Source organism: Nomascus leucogenys, chromosome X (genome assembly GCF_006542625.1).
Source record: "Nomascus leucogenys isolate Asia chromosome X, Asia_NLE_v1, whole genome shotgun sequence".
NCBI lineage: Eukaryota > Metazoa > Chordata > Mammalia > Primates > Hylobatidae > Nomascus > Nomascus leucogenys.
Window position 1 is genome coordinate 92,701,293 of NC_044406.1, and position 19,684 is coordinate 92,720,976.

General features: G+C 34.6%; 1 protein-coding gene across 1 annotated transcript in view; it reads left to right on the plus strand.

Moving 5' to 3' along the window:
• Positions 1 to 18,764, plus strand: part of NRK (Nik related kinase) — a 134,455-nt gene extending 115,691 nt beyond the window's left edge. The window contains exons 23-29 of the mRNA XM_003262142.4: positions 372 to 530; positions 4,437 to 4,541; positions 6,360 to 6,502; positions 6,802 to 6,951; positions 9,764 to 9,923; positions 13,193 to 13,332; positions 15,688 to 18,764. Coding sequence (XP_003262190.3) covers positions 372 to 530; positions 4,437 to 4,541; positions 6,360 to 6,502; positions 6,802 to 6,951; positions 9,764 to 9,923; positions 13,193 to 13,332; positions 15,688 to 15,783 — 953 coding nt within the window. The 3' untranslated portion in view covers positions 15,784 to 18,764. The remainder of the gene's footprint in view (positions 1 to 371; positions 531 to 4,436; positions 4,542 to 6,359; positions 6,503 to 6,801; positions 6,952 to 9,763; positions 9,924 to 13,192; positions 13,333 to 15,687) is intronic.
• The last annotated feature ends 920 nt before the right edge of the window (positions 18,765 to 19,684 follow it).

Below are 19,684 nucleotides of genomic sequence, written 5' to 3' on the forward strand. Positions count from 1 at the left end.
CACTACCAGGGACAGCTTTTAGGTCTCTGAACTCCAGAGGAGTCATGACTTAGTGAATAGCCAAGGTACAAATGAATGGATGGTAATTATCTTGCCTGCGTAGTGGAAGGCTTAACTTGTCCCAAAAAAGTTTAGAACCCCTTCAGAGAGGCACGTAGGTAGATACTTTGACTGTCTTGGAATTGAGAGACTAAAATAATCTGTCATATTTCCAAACCCTGAATGGGAGATTCTGATGCAATGCAGTTTTTTTTAAAGTGCTTTTTACGTTAATAAAAATATTTTTAAAAGGCAAAATATCTTTACTTTTTTCTTCTAATATATGAAAAGAAAGACTGATTTTAAATACTGTATCTTTTCTTATCTATCAGGTCATAAGAACAGACTTCGAGTGTATCATCTGACCTGGTTGAGGAACAAGATTTTGAATAATGATCCAGAAAGTAAAAGAAGGCAAAAAGAAATGTTGAAGACAGAGGAAGCTTGCAAAGCTATTGATAAGTTAACAGGCTGTGAACACTTCAGTGTCCGTAAGCCACATTTCATGTTTACTACAGCTATATAAATTTTGCATCCTTTCATTTGGTGAACTACATAATTATGAAAGGCAAAGCAGAGAAAGGAAACAATTTGCAGTTTCAAATACAGACGAGATCAGGGACATTCAGGGTGGTATGGCTATAGACAGCAACTTTAAATCAAAGAAGAGTAAATTTCACTGACACATCTTCCAGGTCTTCTATGTTACAATCTTGATTTTTTTTTTTTGAGAAAACATTGACTGACTAAAATAGTTATTGATGTTAGGTTTGGTTTACCTCCTCACCTTACTTTCTTTCCCAGTCACCCTGAATATTCCAGATAAATAGATTTTTTTTCCTGCCTCTATATAGCTTCAGCTATATAAATGGTCTTGATTTATCTTCACAAACTTGGGGAGACGCATGTGATATTCTCTTTCTTTGGAACAACAGTAAGATTGAATTCCTCCTAATACTGACCAGGAAACCTAACGATGAGTCAGAAAGAAAATTCTATGATCTGCTGGCTTTCGCTCCCACTGTTGATATTAATGAGTATAATCATTAATTGTTTTCCATCTGATTAGAATGTTTTCATATACCCTGTCTCTTCACAACCATCCACTGTGAAAGGAGGTAACAACCCTAGGGGTACAGAATCCTGCTCTCAGCTATAAAAAACCGTGAACTAATGTCATCCCATTCTGTTCTATTTCTGAAGCAAATCCCCCACTACTCTCGGCCTTCTTTTGCTTCTTTCCCTCTTCATTAATTGCCTCTTCAGGCAGAACTGGTGGCATAGGTGAGAAATAGCTGGAATCACATTATATAAATTGCAATGGGATATTTCTATCCTGACTGACCATTATTGTTCTGCCTATAAAGTGACTTTCTCAGGGTAGGTTTTTGTATGTGTGTGCATATGTACACATACACCACTAAAGAGGGAAATGAGTACCCAGATAATTTAAGCATTAAATAAATACACTAGTTTCTTCTAGGTTTAGGTATCACTACTTCCCTCCAAATCATATTATGCAGATGTGATAGTCCTACAGGTGAAAGATATCCCCAGATGTTAACTCAGGAGTTTATATAGCAAAACTACCTCCTACTAACTTGTAAAATATTAGTTCAGTAAGAGATAGTCACAAAGGTACTCATATTGCAAATCTGTGCTCTTTGTGAGGGGTGGACTAGTTAAGTTTAGTTTTCTTGGCTGACCCCATTCCAGTCCACCTAAGCTCTCAGAGCAGCAAAAAGCATTTGTCCCACTGACAGGTGGAATTAGTAGCATCTTCACATAGGAAGACAAGAACAAATCATACTTGCCTGGTATTTTCATAGCCTTCCAAGATCCACAAGACAGTGAACTGGCACCAATTACTACCCTATATTAAATATATAGGAAGTGTTTTCTTAAGAGAATATTTTTTATTATTGGAGGATTAGTAATCATGCTCCTTTGACCTACTTGGGAGCAATGCAAAAGAAAATGCAAGAGTAAGCTAGACCCAGAGAGAGACAGAGAGACAGAAAGAGAGAGAGAGAGAGCGAGAGAGAGAACGCGTAGGGATGGCAGAAGAAATTGCAGCCAAGAAACGGCGTTATAGCACAAAGTATAAATCTATCAGGTAAGACAACATATTCCATAAGAACCAGAAGGGCTAATCAAGAGCAAGCATATACCTATTTATACTTTTTAATTTACCTTTTAAAATAGCCCTATTGAAATAATGTACATACCATGAGATACACTTGTTTAAAGTGCACAATTCAGTGGGTTTTAGAAGGTCTATAGAGTTGTGTAACAATCACCATGATCTAATTTTTATCATCCCCAAAAGAAACTCCATATTCATTGTTACCCTCATTCCATCCTTCTTTACTTCCCCCTCTACCACTCACAGTCCTAGGTATCCATTGATAAACTGATAAATGGTTACCTAGGACTTTCTTTCTCTATAGATTTGCCTCTTCTGGACTATTACTATAAATGGAACCATATATTATGTTGTGTTTTATGACGGACTTTTACTTAGTGTAATATTTTCAAGGTTTGTCTATGTTATATTATATATAACATGTATCAGCAATTCCTTTTTATTGCTGAGTAGTATTGCATTGTATGGATATACCACATTTTGTTTATCCATACATCAGTTGATGGACATTTGCACTCTTTCCACTTTTTGGCTATTAAAAATAATGCTACTATGAACGTTTCATACATCTTCATATGTGGATACGTATGGTTTTTTTTTCTCTTGGATAGTATCGTTTTTCAAAGTGGTTGCACCGTTTCACATTGCTATCTGTAATGTGTGAGAGTTCTATATTCTCTATATCCTTGTGAGCACTTGCAAATGTCTGTCTTTTTATTCTAGCCATCCCCATGGGTGTAAAGTGGGATGTCATAAAAGTTTCAATTTGCAGTTCCCTCATGATTAATGTTGTTGAGTATCTTTTCATATGTTTACTGACCATTTGGAGACATGTCTATTCAAGTCCTTTGCCTGTTTTTTAATTGGTTTGCTTATCCTTTTGCTGTTGAGTTGTAAGCATTCTTTAAGTTTTCCATATACTAGAGTCTTTTTTTCTTTTGAGGAAGAGTCTCGCTCTGTTGCCCAGGCTGGAGTGCAGTGGAGTGATCTCAGATCACTGCAACCTCCACCTCCCGGGTTCAAGATATTCTCCTGTCTCAGCCTCCCGAGTAGCTGAGATTACATGTGCTTGCCACCACACCCAGCTATTTTTTGTATTTTTTTTTTTTTTTAGTAGAGATGGGGGTTTCACCATGTTGGCCAGGCTGGTATCGAACTCCTGACCTCAAGTGATCCACCCACCTTGGCCTCCCAAAGTACTGGGATTACAGGTGTGAGCCACTGTGCCCAGCCCATATACTAGACTCTCATCAGAATATGATTTGCAAATATTTTCTCCTATTCTGTATGTTGTATTTTCACTTACTTGACAGTTTCCCTTGGTGCCCCAAATTTTTAATTTTTGATGAAGCCTAATTTATCTTTTTTTTTCCTTTTCTTGCTTTATATTTGGGTGTCAAATATCAGAATTCATTGCTATATTCAAGGTCATCAAGATTTATCCCTATGTTTACTTCCAAGAGTTTTATTGTTTTAGCTATTACATTTAGGTATTTGATCAATTTTAAGTTAATTTTGTATATGGTGTGAGACTTGGACTCCAACTTTATTGTTTTGCATAGGTATATCCGCTTGTCCCAGCACCATTTGTTGAAAAGACTGTTTTTTCCCTATTGAATGGTATAACACCATTGACCATAGATGTATGGGTTTATTTGCCAACTCCCAATTTTATTCCATTGATCTATATGTCTCTCCTTATGTTATTTAGTACCATACTGCTTGGATTACTGTAACTTGTAGTAAGCTTTGAAATTGGAAAGTGTGAGTTCTCCAACTTAGATTTTCTTTTTCAACATTGTTTGGCTATTATGAGCTTCTTAAGATTCCACATGAAATATAGGATCAACTTTTCCGTTTCTTCAATAAAAGGCCATTGGGATTTTAATAGGGATTGCATTGAATCTATGGAGACAATTTTGGACTGTATTGCTATTTCAACAATGTTAAATCTACCTATCTATGAACAGGAGAACTTTTTCCATTTATTTAGGTCTTCTTTAATTTCTTTTATCAATGTTTTAGTGTACAATTTAGAGTGCTCTTGAAGGCGAATATGTATACTCCATAAAACTATACAGTAACTTTGTCACCTTTTTGTGGGCATCAAATTGTAACCAAGTAGCTTCCCCAAAAATATACTGTCTGTGCTCTTAAATTGTGGTTATGGCATTTTTTATGACAAATACAAATACTTGAGTGTTCTTGTTAACTCTGTGGCATCGTTATTTTTTGTGTTTTATCATTATAGTCCAACATGAAGAAACAACGTATATTGCAATTGCTTTGAAATCATCAATTCACCTTTATGCATGGGCACCGAAGTCCTTTGATGAAAGCACTGCTATTAAAGTGAGTGATCTCCTTTTTCTTTGGATTATATGATTTTTTATTTTGAGAAGAAATTGTGAACAGAATCGTACTTTGGAATACAGATGCAGAAGTATATACCGTTCTTCTATAGTTAATGCAATTTTGTTGTTAGTTTGCTTGCTTGTTTGTTTGTTTATTTTTTAGATACAGGGTCTCACTCTCTCACTCTGGCCCAGGCTATAGTGCAATGGCATGATCATAGCTCACTGCAGCCTTGATCTCCTGGGCTCAAGCCATCCTCCCACCTCAGCCTCCCAAGTAGCTAGGACTACAGGCACACATCACGCCTGGTTAATTTTGTAATATTTTGTAGAGATGGGGTCTCACTAATGTAACTTGAATATACCACGTCAGTAATTACTGTTTAACCCTTTTTTAGATAATTCACAGGCACCACAGCAAGGGAGGGAAATCCATGGCCCTTCCCCTTATAGGACCTCCCCACCAGCACCTCACTCCCAATTCCTGTAGTCAATATGAAGACCTTCTCTTCTAGAGCCCCAAACACAGGCTTTGGGTGCCACCCCAATACATTGAAGCTGAGAAGTCCTTGTTTTCTCTTAGTGGGGGGTAGAGAGCAGAGGGAAGGTAAAGAAAGGTATGGTAATGATAGAGGGGGAACACCCTTGGAGGAAAAAGGAGGGAAAAGAAAGCCTTTGCTCCAGTTACCATGGCCACAATATGTGGGTATGGGAAGGGGTTGGATGGGTCTATATTCTTTCCAAGCTGGAACTCTAAGCACATTTCTCTCTATATCTATTAATATTGTGAGACATGGTGGTTAGGCTTACCAGTACTCTTTCTAACTTTATTACAGTTTGGCTGAACTTCTATGGATAGGCCACATAAATTAACAATTTAGTGTCTTAAACAACTAACCTTAAAATGAGGTACTGTTTTTATCTAGAGTAACTTACTTATAATGCTCCAGAATTCTACTTAAATGGAATTATTTTGTATTTATTCCATAGTAATGAGGGTTGACTAAAGAACTGGCAGCATTCTATCACGTCCAGTAGCTTCTAACCTAGGATGTATATCAGAATTAGCTGGAACATTTGGTAAAGGTTTAGATCTCAGACCCAACACCAGGCTGAATTAGTGGGTCTGGAGTAGGGCCTGGGAATTGATATTTTTAGCAGATGTTCCAGGTGATTTTTAACTAGTTGATCCATAGACAGGTTTTAACAAAGCACTGATAGGGACCCATTCTGACAGACGCAGCAAGGTATTCATGAAATACTTTTGTATCTTAAGTCAGGATCTGTTTACATGGTATATTTTGTAAGGGAAAACATCACATGTGTACAATAAAGATGAGCAAATTCTTATGACTACCTGCCAATGTCTATTTGCATAATAACTATGTTCTTCTATAAATTGTACCGATGACTGTATATACAGTCTGAGTCAACCCTAAGACAAATCACATCACATTCCTGATCTGATCTCCCTAAATTGGGCCTTGGTTCAGCTGTCAGTATTTGGATATGGGTTTATTCTTGGGTGTCTGCTGATTGGTCAGAGCTGCCTGGTATGGAGCTGGAAAGCGAAGAGATAAGTACCAACAGTCTGTCTAGCGTGATACACAGTTCTTGTCCAAGTCCTTACTGCAGTTCTTGACTCCCACCTCACAACTACAGTATGGTGAATCCTGTGATGCTCAGTCCTCTACCGTGATCTAATCTTGGCAATGAATCCTGTTTGGCCTTATGTTTTGGACTAGAAACCATAGGAGCCTAGAGTACATACCCAGTATATGGTAGGTTAACATGTCTGGCCCTTTTCATTCCCTACCAAGTATGCATTGATCAATCAGCAGACTCTGAAGGAGATTACATGTCCTATCAAGCCTATATACGAATACTGGCAAAAATACAGGCAGCTGATCCAGCGAACCGGTTTAAGAGACCAGATGAGCTCCTTCATTTGCTGAAGCTCAAGGCAAGGAACTTGAAGACAGCAAACAGAATGCAGGGCCATACAAGGCTCTTATGATCATTGCCAATCTGACCTTTGAAGAGAAACTCAATATTTTGAAGCTATTGAACATAATTATTTCTTTGTTGTAATAACAGATCTAAGAAAAACTGTGATACACAGGTCTCTAAATATAATATGCCATTTTAAAAATCCACTTGGGTTTTGTACACTTATAAACCTGACAAAAGAGTGAGGGAATTTTTGCCTTAGTTAGAATGTCATTTTTGGCCTTTTGGCCATATTTGGTTTTATATTCACAGGTATTTCCAACACTTGATCATAAGCCAGTGACAGTTGACCTGGCTATTGGTTCTGAAAAAAGACTAAAGATTTTCTTCAGCTCAGCAGATGGATATCACATCATCGATGCAGAATCTGAGGTTATGTCTGATGTGACCCTGCCAAATAATGTAAGATAATACCTTCAGATTCCTAGAAATTATTGCATACCACCATTTGAGTTTTTCCAACTGTCAAAACTCTGAAAGGTTTAAAAATATGATTAGCAGTGTCTATACCGGAACTGAGACATAAAAGGTAAGTATAGAGTGCCAGAAAGTGATCTTGCATAAACAAAAAACACTGATGATTCCTTAGTTTAGAAAGCTGAGTATATTCTGCAGGTAGATTTTGCTTGTCTTTCCCAATGTTTTTTTATTTTTAATGAATAAAGTTTACACTTAAACTCTGGACTTCTATTGCTACATCAGAAGACCAGATAGCATCAGTGCCACATTACTATCTAGCCATTATCAATTGGAATTTATTCATTCATAGCTCCTTTTAGATGGGATATATGCTCTACATTCTCTACCCATTTATGTTTATATATTTATAATAACTGACCATAAAGTGTATTTGATTTTGCAGTACTTGCTTTAGTTTTTCTGCACTTCACAATGCATTAACAAATTTTTTAAAAATACAACACCAGTATTGCAGCATTATTGTGTGTATCCCTATTCTTTATTATATTACCTCAACAGTGATATAACAGCAAATTATCATAAAATGTTCTCTTATCTGGTTAATTATAGCTAGAATTTCTGATCAAAAGATTCAGCATTTTAAAAGCAGATACTCAACTCTTAAATGCTTATATTTTGTGAAAGACAGCGCAACATCTAAAATATAGATTGTCATAAAAATATTATACACATCATTTACATAAAGAGTTTGAACATAATGTAATATCCCTCACACACACCATACAAAATATAATTCTACTGTGTCTCAAATTTGGTGTTGGCAATGATGTTTGTCCTATTGAAATTTTTATTTAAAAGGAAGGCCTAAACCAACAGTTCTCTGCTTCACTATATTTAAATCCCTAATTTTTAGACAACCAAAGTTTTAGCAGTTTAGCATTATACAAAAAGTCCAGGAGAAAACTTTGATGTATTTTCAAATTACTACAGTTGTGTGATATTTTGAACAGCTCTCAGAATTGTCTCATATGTCTCTAACAAATTACATAAACCAATTGTCAGGACATTAGTGGGGACAATTTTGTAAAAGTCTTTTGGTCATATTGAAGATAATTAGCTTATTACTCAGTTGTTGCCCATGATTATATAGAAATCACACTGTTGATAATTTAGAAAATACTGAACCAATCTTAGCCAAAGCCACTTAAACGTGAGGTCAGGTTAATTTTGATATAGCTATTGTTGTACTCTTCAGTTGGAGTGTCTTCCGTAGCTTCCTGCATCTCTCTTTTTTTTTAATGTTGCATCAGATAGCTTTTATTAAGAAGCTAGTGCAGTATTGAACTTTGCAGTATTGGTCCATGTTTACACTTATTTGAAAAGTAATTCAGGAATGTTGACCCCCGTGTTTCACATGATTAATAAGCAAGGAAAGTTATTTCCTTTTGAAGCAATTTGTTAGTTAGAGATGAGTTCTTAAAAATCACTTTCTGACCTAATTAGGATACCTTGTGTGTATTCAAAAATATTTTTAGCTAAATACTCTAGTGTCTTGACCCATTAAAAGAGAAAGGACTCTAATATCAGGGAGGGGGGTGTCTTCTGAGAAAGAATACAATAAAAATAATATTTTTCCAAGAGTGCTAGATTACAAAAGCTGTAATGATACAAGGGAACCATGTGTGCTAAAGAATATCTGGTTACTTCAGGAATCATCTGAGAAGCATCTGAGGCTGTCTGGATTTGCAGCTGTCCAGTTTTTTTCTAAACAGATTTTATTAAGACAACCTTCTTTCCTGCAATTTCTTTTACTCTCTTCCTTTATCTTTGTTTTCTGATTCAATTGCTCATGCAAGTGCCCAGGGAACGCATTAAAATTGCTTTTCGTCTCTGGATCCCCATTTTAGTTATAAGGATTGTTGTTGCTGGGACATGGCCTCAAGCACCTGGCCTGAGTACGCTGGGTTTGGCAAGTATAGTTTCTGACTTTTTTTTTTTTTTTTCTGGAATGTGCTAGTTTGGAGAAACCATAGAGGAACACAATTTTTCATTTGCAGGGAAATACTGTTAATGTGACAATATCTGTAGATTAAGAAAACTTTGTTGCATTGTTTTGTGCATTATGAAATTTAGAAATGCTTAGATATTTCTTAGTTTTTCATATTATGTCACCAAATATGTCTTTGAATGTGTATCTTAAGTGCATTTGAAATTATACTAATTGGAAAAGAAATTCTAACTTTTTTGCAAAGGGGGAAATGACTCAAAGGGGGAAATATATTTCAAGCTGTGAAGACTATTATAAAGCTGTCCCTTGTAAACATTTTAAGCTCAAGCTATTTTTTAGATTAGTTTTCTATTTCTAATTTGAGTGAGTTGCCTGATAAGCAAATATTGTATATTTGTTATTTGGTTTGTACATTAATTACTAAAGTATTTATTAATGTGTTATCTTAAACCCAAGTCTGTAACAAGTAGTGTTTCTTCTACTATGATACATAATAATTTGTGAAATGTCAAGAAATCTCTCTGTGTTGGAAATACATCTTTGCTTTTCTAATAAGGCTTTCTCCTAATTATAAAGAAGAATATTTAACAGTTATGAATTTATGACAGAAAGAAAGCAGCTCTCTTCAAATATTGGATAGCATGCTTATTAATTTGGAAATAGAGGTTGCTCTTCCTCCTTGCTCTTTGAACCTCTTTTGGTCTTTATTGCTCTGCCAAGCTGCTTCGATTAAAGTAGTAGTGATAAAATATTGGACATATAAATCTTTATGAAACATAATTCCAGCCCCTGGAAATCATTATACCACAGAATATCATCATTTTACCTGATTGCTTGGGAATTGGCATGATGCTCACCTTCAATGCTGAAGCCCTCTCTGTGGAAGCAAATGAACAGCTCTTCAAGAAGATCCTTGAAATGTGGAAAGACATACCATCTTCTATAGGTATGTATACAATTTCTTTCTTCTTCAGGACCCCAGAGTAACTTTTCAAGGGTAAAAAAGTGTCTTAAGAAAAGATTTCCTAAATTATTACATTTTCTTAAGATACATAAGATTAATTTGGGGTTCTGCATAATTATTCCCTTAGTAACGTGATGCCTGTATTTGTCCTATGCTTAATGAATTCGTGAGAGTACCACAAAGAGACTCATTTTGGTTATCTGAGTTATTTGCAATATTGTATAATTGAAATGAGAGCTAATTCCTTTCCACAAAAATCTATAATTTTGTTTTAACTCCCTTTACTTGCAGACTTTACACAGATATTGGAAATGCTTCTTTTCATCATACTGATTGTGGGGTTTATCTTTATCTTAGGAGACTGCCAACTAGTATAAAAGAGCCAAATACTTCTATTTTTTACAGTCAGTAGAGTTCTATTTTGTGAGTGATATTCTTGTGAAGAATCAAATCATTTAGAAAAGTGACAGATATGACTGACTGGAGTGCTTGTTAGGTACCAACCACGTGGCAACAAAGAAAAATGCCTTTTCATCTTCATCAAACCAGGACATTTTTTTCTTCCTAGCCAAAGCAGGACTGCTGATCTGAGAAATCCAAATAGTTTGAGATTCTTGTATATGTTCTGAGGCTCAGTGACCCCAGATGTGATTCTAGATAGGGGTAAAGTAATTCTAGATACGAAAAGTAAAAATATTAGAGAGAGTAGAATGATTAGCTGGAGGATAGCTATTATAGAAAAGAGAAGTTTAATGGAGAAAATAAAGGAAAAAGGCAGCAGTGTGTGTGTGTGTGTGTGTGTGTAGAGAGAGAGAGAGAGAGACTTAACAATTGCATCAGGTATTACTAAGTGTTCCCACTTCCAAAACCTTGTGTCCCATCTCAGAAAGCAAGCTAGCTCAGTAGCTAGGTTAAGTGGCAGATGTAGGTGTTTTGGGACTAAGGTGGAAATTATGCGATGCCATGTGAACTACGTACTTGGACTCAGCAAAAAGCCTTTGCTTTAGGTTTAGAATTTTTAGTCTATGTTGTTGTTAACAACATAGAGACAGAGAGAGAGAGAGAGAAAGAGAGAGAGATGGTCTGTCAAATGAGAAGGCAGATGCTTCTGTGATCTCTATAAAATGACTAAATATGATCCTCGTGTGGCTTTAAGGACCATTTTGAAAGAACTGCTTTTTAATGAACTTTTTTTATGGGATGATGGCACTTTGCATTGCATCTGCAGAATCCTTCTTCTTCTTCTTTTTTTTTTCATATATAGTCAGTTTAAGGATTGTCCTGAAAACCTGCTCCAATTTCCTCAAACAAGTAAGAACTCACAGAGGGTTTAAAACCACTTTAAGTGACAGAAGATAAATGCTTACAGTATAATTGACACATTTAGGGCAAAAGAAAGTAAAAATAATGACTCATGTTCTATCCTTTACAGTGGTACTTTTGTGATCGATATGCTAATCAGAAATGGTTATAAGGAAATTCAGTTCAAATAGGAAACTGAACAAACCCCTATATTTATGCCAGTAGACAATCATAAGGGTCAAAGTGATCTTGAGAAGTCATCTGGTGCAGCTCTTGTCCTCAGACAGGACAACTTCTGACCTAAAACAAAAAAAGCTACTTTAAGTTGCTAGAATTTGAAAGACAGCTACACGTAAAATAAATTACAGTACTATAAGAACATGATATTTTAGTTTGTATATTAAGGATATTTTGAGAGTATGCTAAAGACTGCCATATAACACTGATATTAAGGAGATCAATTACTGTATTATTCTGTCTAGAAACAACTGCTTTGTTATTTAAAACTAATTCAGATCCGGATTTCCCCAATTTAAATTTTACGTTTTCTTAAGTTATAATAAATGTGTTCAAATCATTGCTCTCCATTTCCAAACAAATATATACAGGCTTAACAATTGCATCAGGTATTACTAAGTGTTCCCACTTCCAAATCATTGTGTTTCATCTCAGAAAGCAAGCTAGCTCAGTAGCTAGGTTAAGTGGCAGATGTAGGTGTTTTGGGACTACGGTGGAAATTATGCAATGCCATATGAACTATGTACTTGGACTCAGCAAAAAGCCTGTGCTTTAAGTTTAGAATTTTTGATCTATGTTGTTGACAAAAATATCATTTTTAATAAAGTAGTCACATAGGTGAAGAAATTCAACTCTAGATAGACTAAATCTGTTACTTGTTCCCAACCCTCTGGAGACTGATTTTCCTTATTTCCCTTATATCTGGAGTTATTTTAATTCTAGTCTGAAATTTGACTTATAAAGTCTTCTTCCAGGATAGCCATTTTTCTTAGTCACTTTATTCCTTTCATAATAGAAAAAATGAAAAATCAAAGTAATTAATTGAATTCTGATTTTAATCATGTTAATATGAGAATGAAGATGCCTTATCTTCTTGTTTCCTAGACTATTTTAATTGAGTTTAAAATCTTGATATTATTTTAAATGTCAGGATTTTATTTACTTATGGAATTTTTCCCCATGAAGTACATAAAGAATATTAAATTGAAAGTTAAAAGTGTAATAATAGTGCTGTTCTTTGTGTCAAAAAATACCTTACAGCACCAGCTGACTGACTGTTTACATAATTAGGTTTAAGGCAATTATTGTCATAATCTATATTTGTCACAAAGTATTATAAAATAGAGTCAAAAAAGTTAAAATCTTAATGAATATTTCCTGAGCAGGAAAAAACCTTAAGAATATCAAATTAGCTTTGGTTCTGCTTATAACACAATAATTTATTGGATTGCATTAGGGTTGCTACAGTCATTATTTGAGCAAGTCATTTTTTAACAATTTTAAAGGGTCAGGTTTTCATGTATGTCACTGGAGCACAAATATACACCCTTATTAGGAGCCCTTATTAGGAATGCTGTATGTCACTTAGACTATAAAATAAAGAGTGGCTGTGAGTAGATCAAAATGTCTACAAACGGGATAGAATTAGTCCTTAGCTTTTTCTGTGGCGTTAGAGGATATGAATATAAGAATTAAATAATTGAGACCTGGTAATTAAATGTTGATTACAATGGTGCCTTTAGATAGCCAGTTTGAACACCACTCTTGAGCAGCAAAATGGCCAAACTGACTACAGGAGGGAAAAACAGGATGTGCTAACCTGAAGTGTAATAATGAGCCTCTTAATAAACAAACATTGACCGTAGTTATAATTTTCTATGACGGCCAGAAAGATTTTGTGTTTTTCTGATTTTTTTTCATTTGTATTGTAGCTTTTGAATGTACACAGCGAACCACAGGATGGGGCCAAAAGGCCATTGAAGTGCGCTCTTTGCAATCCAGGGTTCTGGAAAGTGAGCTGAAGCGCAGGTCAATTAAGAAGCTGAGATTCCTGTGCACCCGGGGTGACAAGGTATAGCCTACACCCCCCAGTTACAGCAAAAATAACGCAACAATTGAAAATGAACTAACGAAACAAATTTCTGTCCTTTTCCTTCTGGCTATAAATATATTCGTGGTATATTTTTTCAAACTGGCATACTATTGGTTAAAAAACAATTTTATATTTTGCAGTAGAAACGCTAATTTGGTAAGTGATGAAATTTGGTTTCAAAAGAAGCTCATTTTGAAAAAATAAGAAAAAATTCTAGTTATGTCTTAAGCAAAGCTTAGCCATTATTTTATTTGGTTCAAAATCCTTTATTGTCTTTGATTCATAGTGCCTTTCATGTTCATATTAAAATGATATTTTTAAACAAAATGCTTGAGCAAATCTGCCTTTTATAGCTTTCAACATAATTCAATAACAGAAGGAAAATGTACTTATGTTTACTGAGCACCTAATTGTATAGTAGGCCTTGTGCTAGATACTTTAACAGCTATCTCAATTTATCTTCACAAGTGGGTGTTATGATGTTTATTTTGCAGAAAATAAAAATAAAATCAAGATTTGGCAGTTATTTGTATAATTTGATCAATTTTAACAACTAATTCAAATAGTTTAGATGGAAAATTTCATGGTGTAAGATTATTACCATTCCTACCTATTATAGGAAATAATAGGGTGAAGAAATAGTCCTAATAGGATTAGGAAACATTCATGTTGAGAAGAGATTGCAGAGGGTTTGAGTTAATATCAGAACAGCCAGAATAAAGCACTGTATGTCAAGCAAAGTTGCCAATTTACAATGTGAAGAGATGAAATGGCAAAAACCTGTGTTTCAGGTCAGCAAGACCTAGAATGCAGTCCTGGCTCTAACCAGGACTAACTAGGTTAGAGAACCTGAGAAGTTTGATTAATCTTTCTGATCCTTAGTTCCTTCATCTCCAAAATAGAAATATTAATAACTGCTTTGGGAACAATTGTGACAACTACTCATATCTGTAAGCATCTCACAGATTGCCTGTAACATCAGATATGTTAAGTCAAGAATGATTAGCATATCTTTTAAAAAAGTTTACAATGTTGTCTCTTTATTATGAGGTAAAATTACTTACTATGAAACGTAAAATACTGTTTTCATATACACTTAAAGCCCTGCATCCCCCTCTGTACAGAGCAAACTCTGTAAAGGTTTATGAAGACTTTTATTTAATTAGGTATAAAGCAGATCTTAGAAGAGTTAAGCGAGGGCATTTTAAATTTTATTTAACTCAGTGTAATCATATAATTTTTTCTTAAAAGATTATTTGTTTTCTTGATGACTACTAACCGAAGTAACTATGATTGCTGCCTTCGTCTAATAATATTAAATACTTTTAATATTTAAATTGTAATAATTTCAAATACTATCTTTTATCAAGCAACATGTACAGTTACATACACTGTAAGCTCACAGTATCACAAATTAGAGACTCCCTGCCTCCCTTTGTCACATCTAGTGTATCTTATTACCACCATTATGTCACAAAGTCTCCTAAATATAGCCACTGTGGATGTCAAAAGCCTTAGTCCTAACAAGGAGACCTTTGTCTGATATTTATGTGCATATTTTGTTATAATTTTCTTTATGGTACAGACCACATTTACACAACATGTCCCTCTCTAAGCCACTGGGTTTAACTCATTTTATCAATCTATTGATGTCAGTCCATTTTGCTGAAATAGAAAATTGCATGAGTGGTTGTTAAGTGCTCTCACCATAAAAATGATAACCACGTGAGGTCATACATTTGTTAATTAACAAGATTTAACAATTCCACAATGTATATGGACTTCAAAACATCACTTTGTATGTGATAAAAGCATACAGTATTATCTGTCTGTTAAATTTTTTAATATTAAAAAATAAAGAAAAGAAAAATAAAGAAAATTGTACCAAGTAGAAAATTTCAATGGCTTCTTAAATACAAGCAGCAATGGTAAACAACACCTAAATAATTTGTTTCCTTATATTAAAAGAAAAGCCAACTTGAATATAAGTAGATTATTGTTTTAAAAAGCAAAGAACTATTGCCCAAAAATAATCAAGAACTTCAGCAAATGAAGGCCACCTACAAAATTACTAATTTTATTTAACCATATAAATTATAATTATGTAGAATATAGTAAAAGGTTTTTTTAAAAATGTATAATTTAGACTCCAAACTAATGTAAACTCATTCTTTCATTTGAAAAAGAAACTGTTCCACAAAACAGTAAGGCTTAATATTTTAATTAGCAGATGCAGATAAAATTATAGTTATTAAATATCTGGTTGCAATGTATTAAATATCTGTTGGCAATGTATTAAATATCTGTTGACAGTGTATTTCTTTCTTTTTCAAGCTGTTCTTTACCTCTACCCTGCGCAATCACCACAGCCGGGTTTACTTCATGACACTTGGAAAACTTGAAGAGCTCCAAAGCAATTATGATGTCTAAAAGTTTCCAGTGATTTATTACCACATTATAAACATCATGTAAAGGCAGTCTGCATCTTCAGATTTCAGAGATTAAATGAGTATTCAGTTTTATTTTTAGTAAAGATTAAATCCAAAACTTAACTTTTAATGTAGCACAGAATAGTTTTAATGAGAAATGCAGCTTTATCTATAAAATTAACTATAGCAAGCTCTAGGTACTCCAATGGTGTACAATATCTTTTGCACAAACTTTGTAACTTTTGTTACTGTGAATTCAAACATTACTCTTTGGACAGTTTGGACAGTATCTGTATTCAGATTTTACAACATGGAGTAAAGAAACCTGTTATGAATTAGATTACAAGCAGCCTTCAAAAGAATTGGCACTGGGATAAGATTTTTCAGAAAAAGAAAAACATCAACAAACTGTATGTGATTTTTCCAAAACTATATAAAGAACCAAAGGTTTAGTCAAAAAACAAAAATCTTAAAGATTATTATAACCCAGACTAAGGTTGAACAACCTGCATGCCCAGAGAAAACTATGGTGACAAAGGGGAAAAGTCCACCACTCTTTTTCTCACTGATTCATGACAATTAAGCCTACAGTTAAAGACCAGTTTTGTTCTTTTCACCCATTTTTAAGCTGGTTTTCTTCCGATAAGAAGAAAGGAAGAAAGCCCCAGATGCTTGATTTTTCTCAGAACCCCCACAAGATGTGCAATAGCTGTTGTTACAAACCACCAAATGATACAGTTGTGAGCCTGAGTACAGGACTGAACTCCTACACACATGTACTGTAGAATGAGTATTTCTTAATACCTTAAGGTAGGCGTCAAATTCTACTCCCCAAAGCAGATAGATTGATTTATCAAAATTATTATCTGGCCAACAGTGTTACTATCAGACAGCATCAAATATTTGCCCAATCCAAGATTAGACTACACAAAAGCTTCCTTCCAGTATTAAACAAAAGGAATTAAGCATAACTATGAAAAAACTTTGCTAGTATCTGTGTTTTTCAGGTTTCTATTTTTGTAAAATCAGAAATTAATCTAAACATATTCAGTGATAAGTTCATATGTAATGACTTAATGTTAAAGGTTAAAAAAAAGATTTCACAAAATATACAACTTTCACCATATATATAAGCCTGCAAAATTAAAGTAGTGCTAGTCCATCACCCAAATATGTTATAGACGCCATAGACAGGTGATGTTTGATCACCTATGGTAACTGCTACCTGATGAAGAGCATAATTTCTGCATATCCATCCTCAATACCATGGTAAATTCTGGGGCAATAGAGAAGCAACAGAACTGCCACAAAGTATACCTCAGTATAATTCCTCTAGTTCTGCTTCTAAAATCTGAGAACAGTGCTAGTCGGAAAATAATTTTCAAACTACCTGGTTAACCAAAATACAAAAGCAGCTGACTATGTGTGATTTCATAATAGCACATTTCTTGACACTTAGTGCTAGAAATGAAGATTTGGATTTTCCTAACAACTTACATCAAGAATGTAGTGTAGCTCATTATTGAGAATTTAGGAAAGCCTGAATCCATGAATTAAGGAAATAAATGTGACTCACATTTCTTTTACTGTGACACAATAATGTGATCCTAAAACTGGCTTATCCTTGAGTGTTTACAACTCAAACAACTTTTTGAATGCAGTAGTTTTTTTAAAAAAACAAACTTTTATGTCAAATTTTTTTTCTTAGAAGTAGTCTTCATTATTATAAATTTGTACACCAAAAGGCTATGGGGAACTTTGTGCAAGTACCTCATCGCTGAGCAAATGGAGCTTGATATGTTTTAATTTCAGAAAATTTCCTCATATAAGTAGCGTGTAGAATCAAGTCTTTTAATAATTCATTTTTTCTTCATAATATTTACTCAAAGTTAAGCTTAAAAATAAGTTTTATCTTAAAATCATATTTGAAGACAGTAAGACAGTAAACTATTTTAGGAAGTCAACTCCCATTGCGCTCTGTGGCAGTTATTCCTGTAAAAATAGGCAAAAGTGACCTGAATCTACAAAGATGTCCCAAAGTAACCAAGTAAGAGAGATTGTAAATGACAAACCGAGCTTTAAAGGATAAAGTGTTAATAAAGAAAGGAAGCTGGGCGCATGTCAAAAAGGGAGATTGAAATGTTAGGTAATCATTTAGAAAGGACAGAAAATATTTAAAGTGGCTCATAGGTAATGAATATTTCTGACTTAGATGTAAATCCATCTGGAATCTTTACATCCTTTGCCAGCTGAAACAAGAAAGTGAAGGGACAACGATATTTCATGGTCAGTTTATTTTGTAAGAGACAGAAGAAATTATATCTATACATTACCTTGTAGCAGCAGTACCTGGAAGCCCCAGCCCATCACAGTGGTGTGGAGGGGGGCTCTTGACTAGACAATTTCCCTAGCCTTGTGATTTGAAGCATGAAAGTTCTGGCAGGTTATGAGCAGCACTAGGGATAAAGTATGGTTTTATTTTGGTGTAATTTAGTTTTTTCAACAAAGACCTTGTCTAAAATAAAAGGCATTATTAGAAATATTTGAAAACTAGAAAATGACGGATAAAAGGGCTGATAAAAAAATTTCTGAGTGACTGTCAGTAGAAGTGAGGTAAGATCCCCAGAGGAAACAGTAAGATAGTAAAACAGGCAAAGCAGAATCACATGTGCCCACACACATACACATGTAAACATTGGAATGCATAAGTTTTAATATTTTAGTGCTATCAGTTTCTAGATGCATTAATTACTAAGTGCCCTCTCCCAAGATTCATTTGGTTGAAACAGTATCCATAAACTAGGAATAATGCCACATGCATTCAATGGGATCTTTTAAGTACTCCAGTTTGTTCCAAGAAATGTGCCTACTGAAATCAAATTAATTTGTATTCAATGTGTACTTCAAGACTGCTAATTATTTCATCTGAAAGTCTACAATGAATCATTGTTCAACCTTGAAAAATAAAATTTTGCAAATCATTGGTTGATGTCATTATTGAAAGATACTTATCTAATGCCATGGAATTAGGACTTATTCAAATAATATTCATTTATTTAAAGTATATAATAATGATCTGATTAGAATATGTTAGGGGTTCAGCTTGTTGTTGCATTTGGAATTCTGGCCAAAGAGGGATATATTAATGTGATTTAAAAAATACCTTCTGGCTACAGTGGTGAAATTAGAAGCTGATTAATTTTCCTCTAAATATATAGGACTTTACACATAGGCATAGATTCAGGTAGGATATGGGTTCAACTTTACACATGGGTATGGGTAAAACTCAAGCAAGTTTCAATGCTGCCTTCCCTCCCATCCCACCCCAGTATTTTCAAGTCCAGAGGAGAGGAAAGGTGAAGAACTCTATCACAGAGTATCTTTCATTTAAGAAGGGTTTTAGTGCAGGCTGATGGCGGAATACAGAAGACAGAGTAATCATGGCAGGTTTTCAAAGAAGCTTAGTACTTTCTTTAGGACCAGAAGAACAGAATTTCCCTCAGCAGGTCTTGACAGCGGAGTATTAAAAGTACTATAGTCCCGTGCACATCCTGTCATCTCAGGACATGTTGGAGAGGTGTTCATCAGGCTTACTCATTAGAGCCTGTTGGGTATTGTCCTAATTTGGCATGTGTGGCCAGGCATTCTGGAGCTGGGCTACCTGGATCACATAATGCTTATCCAGGTTGTTAAGGGCTGAATTCAAAACGTTTCATTACAATCAAATTGTTTTACTCCATTTTATTATAGGGTACGCTGACTTCAGCTACTTTAAGGGACAGTGTTATGAACGAAGGAATAAAAGTATCATCACAAATTGGAATTAGCTCAGACAGGGTGAGTCCCTAAAGCTGAGAGAGGGCATTATTCTGGGGGCTCTTTACCAAAGCATGGGGACAGGA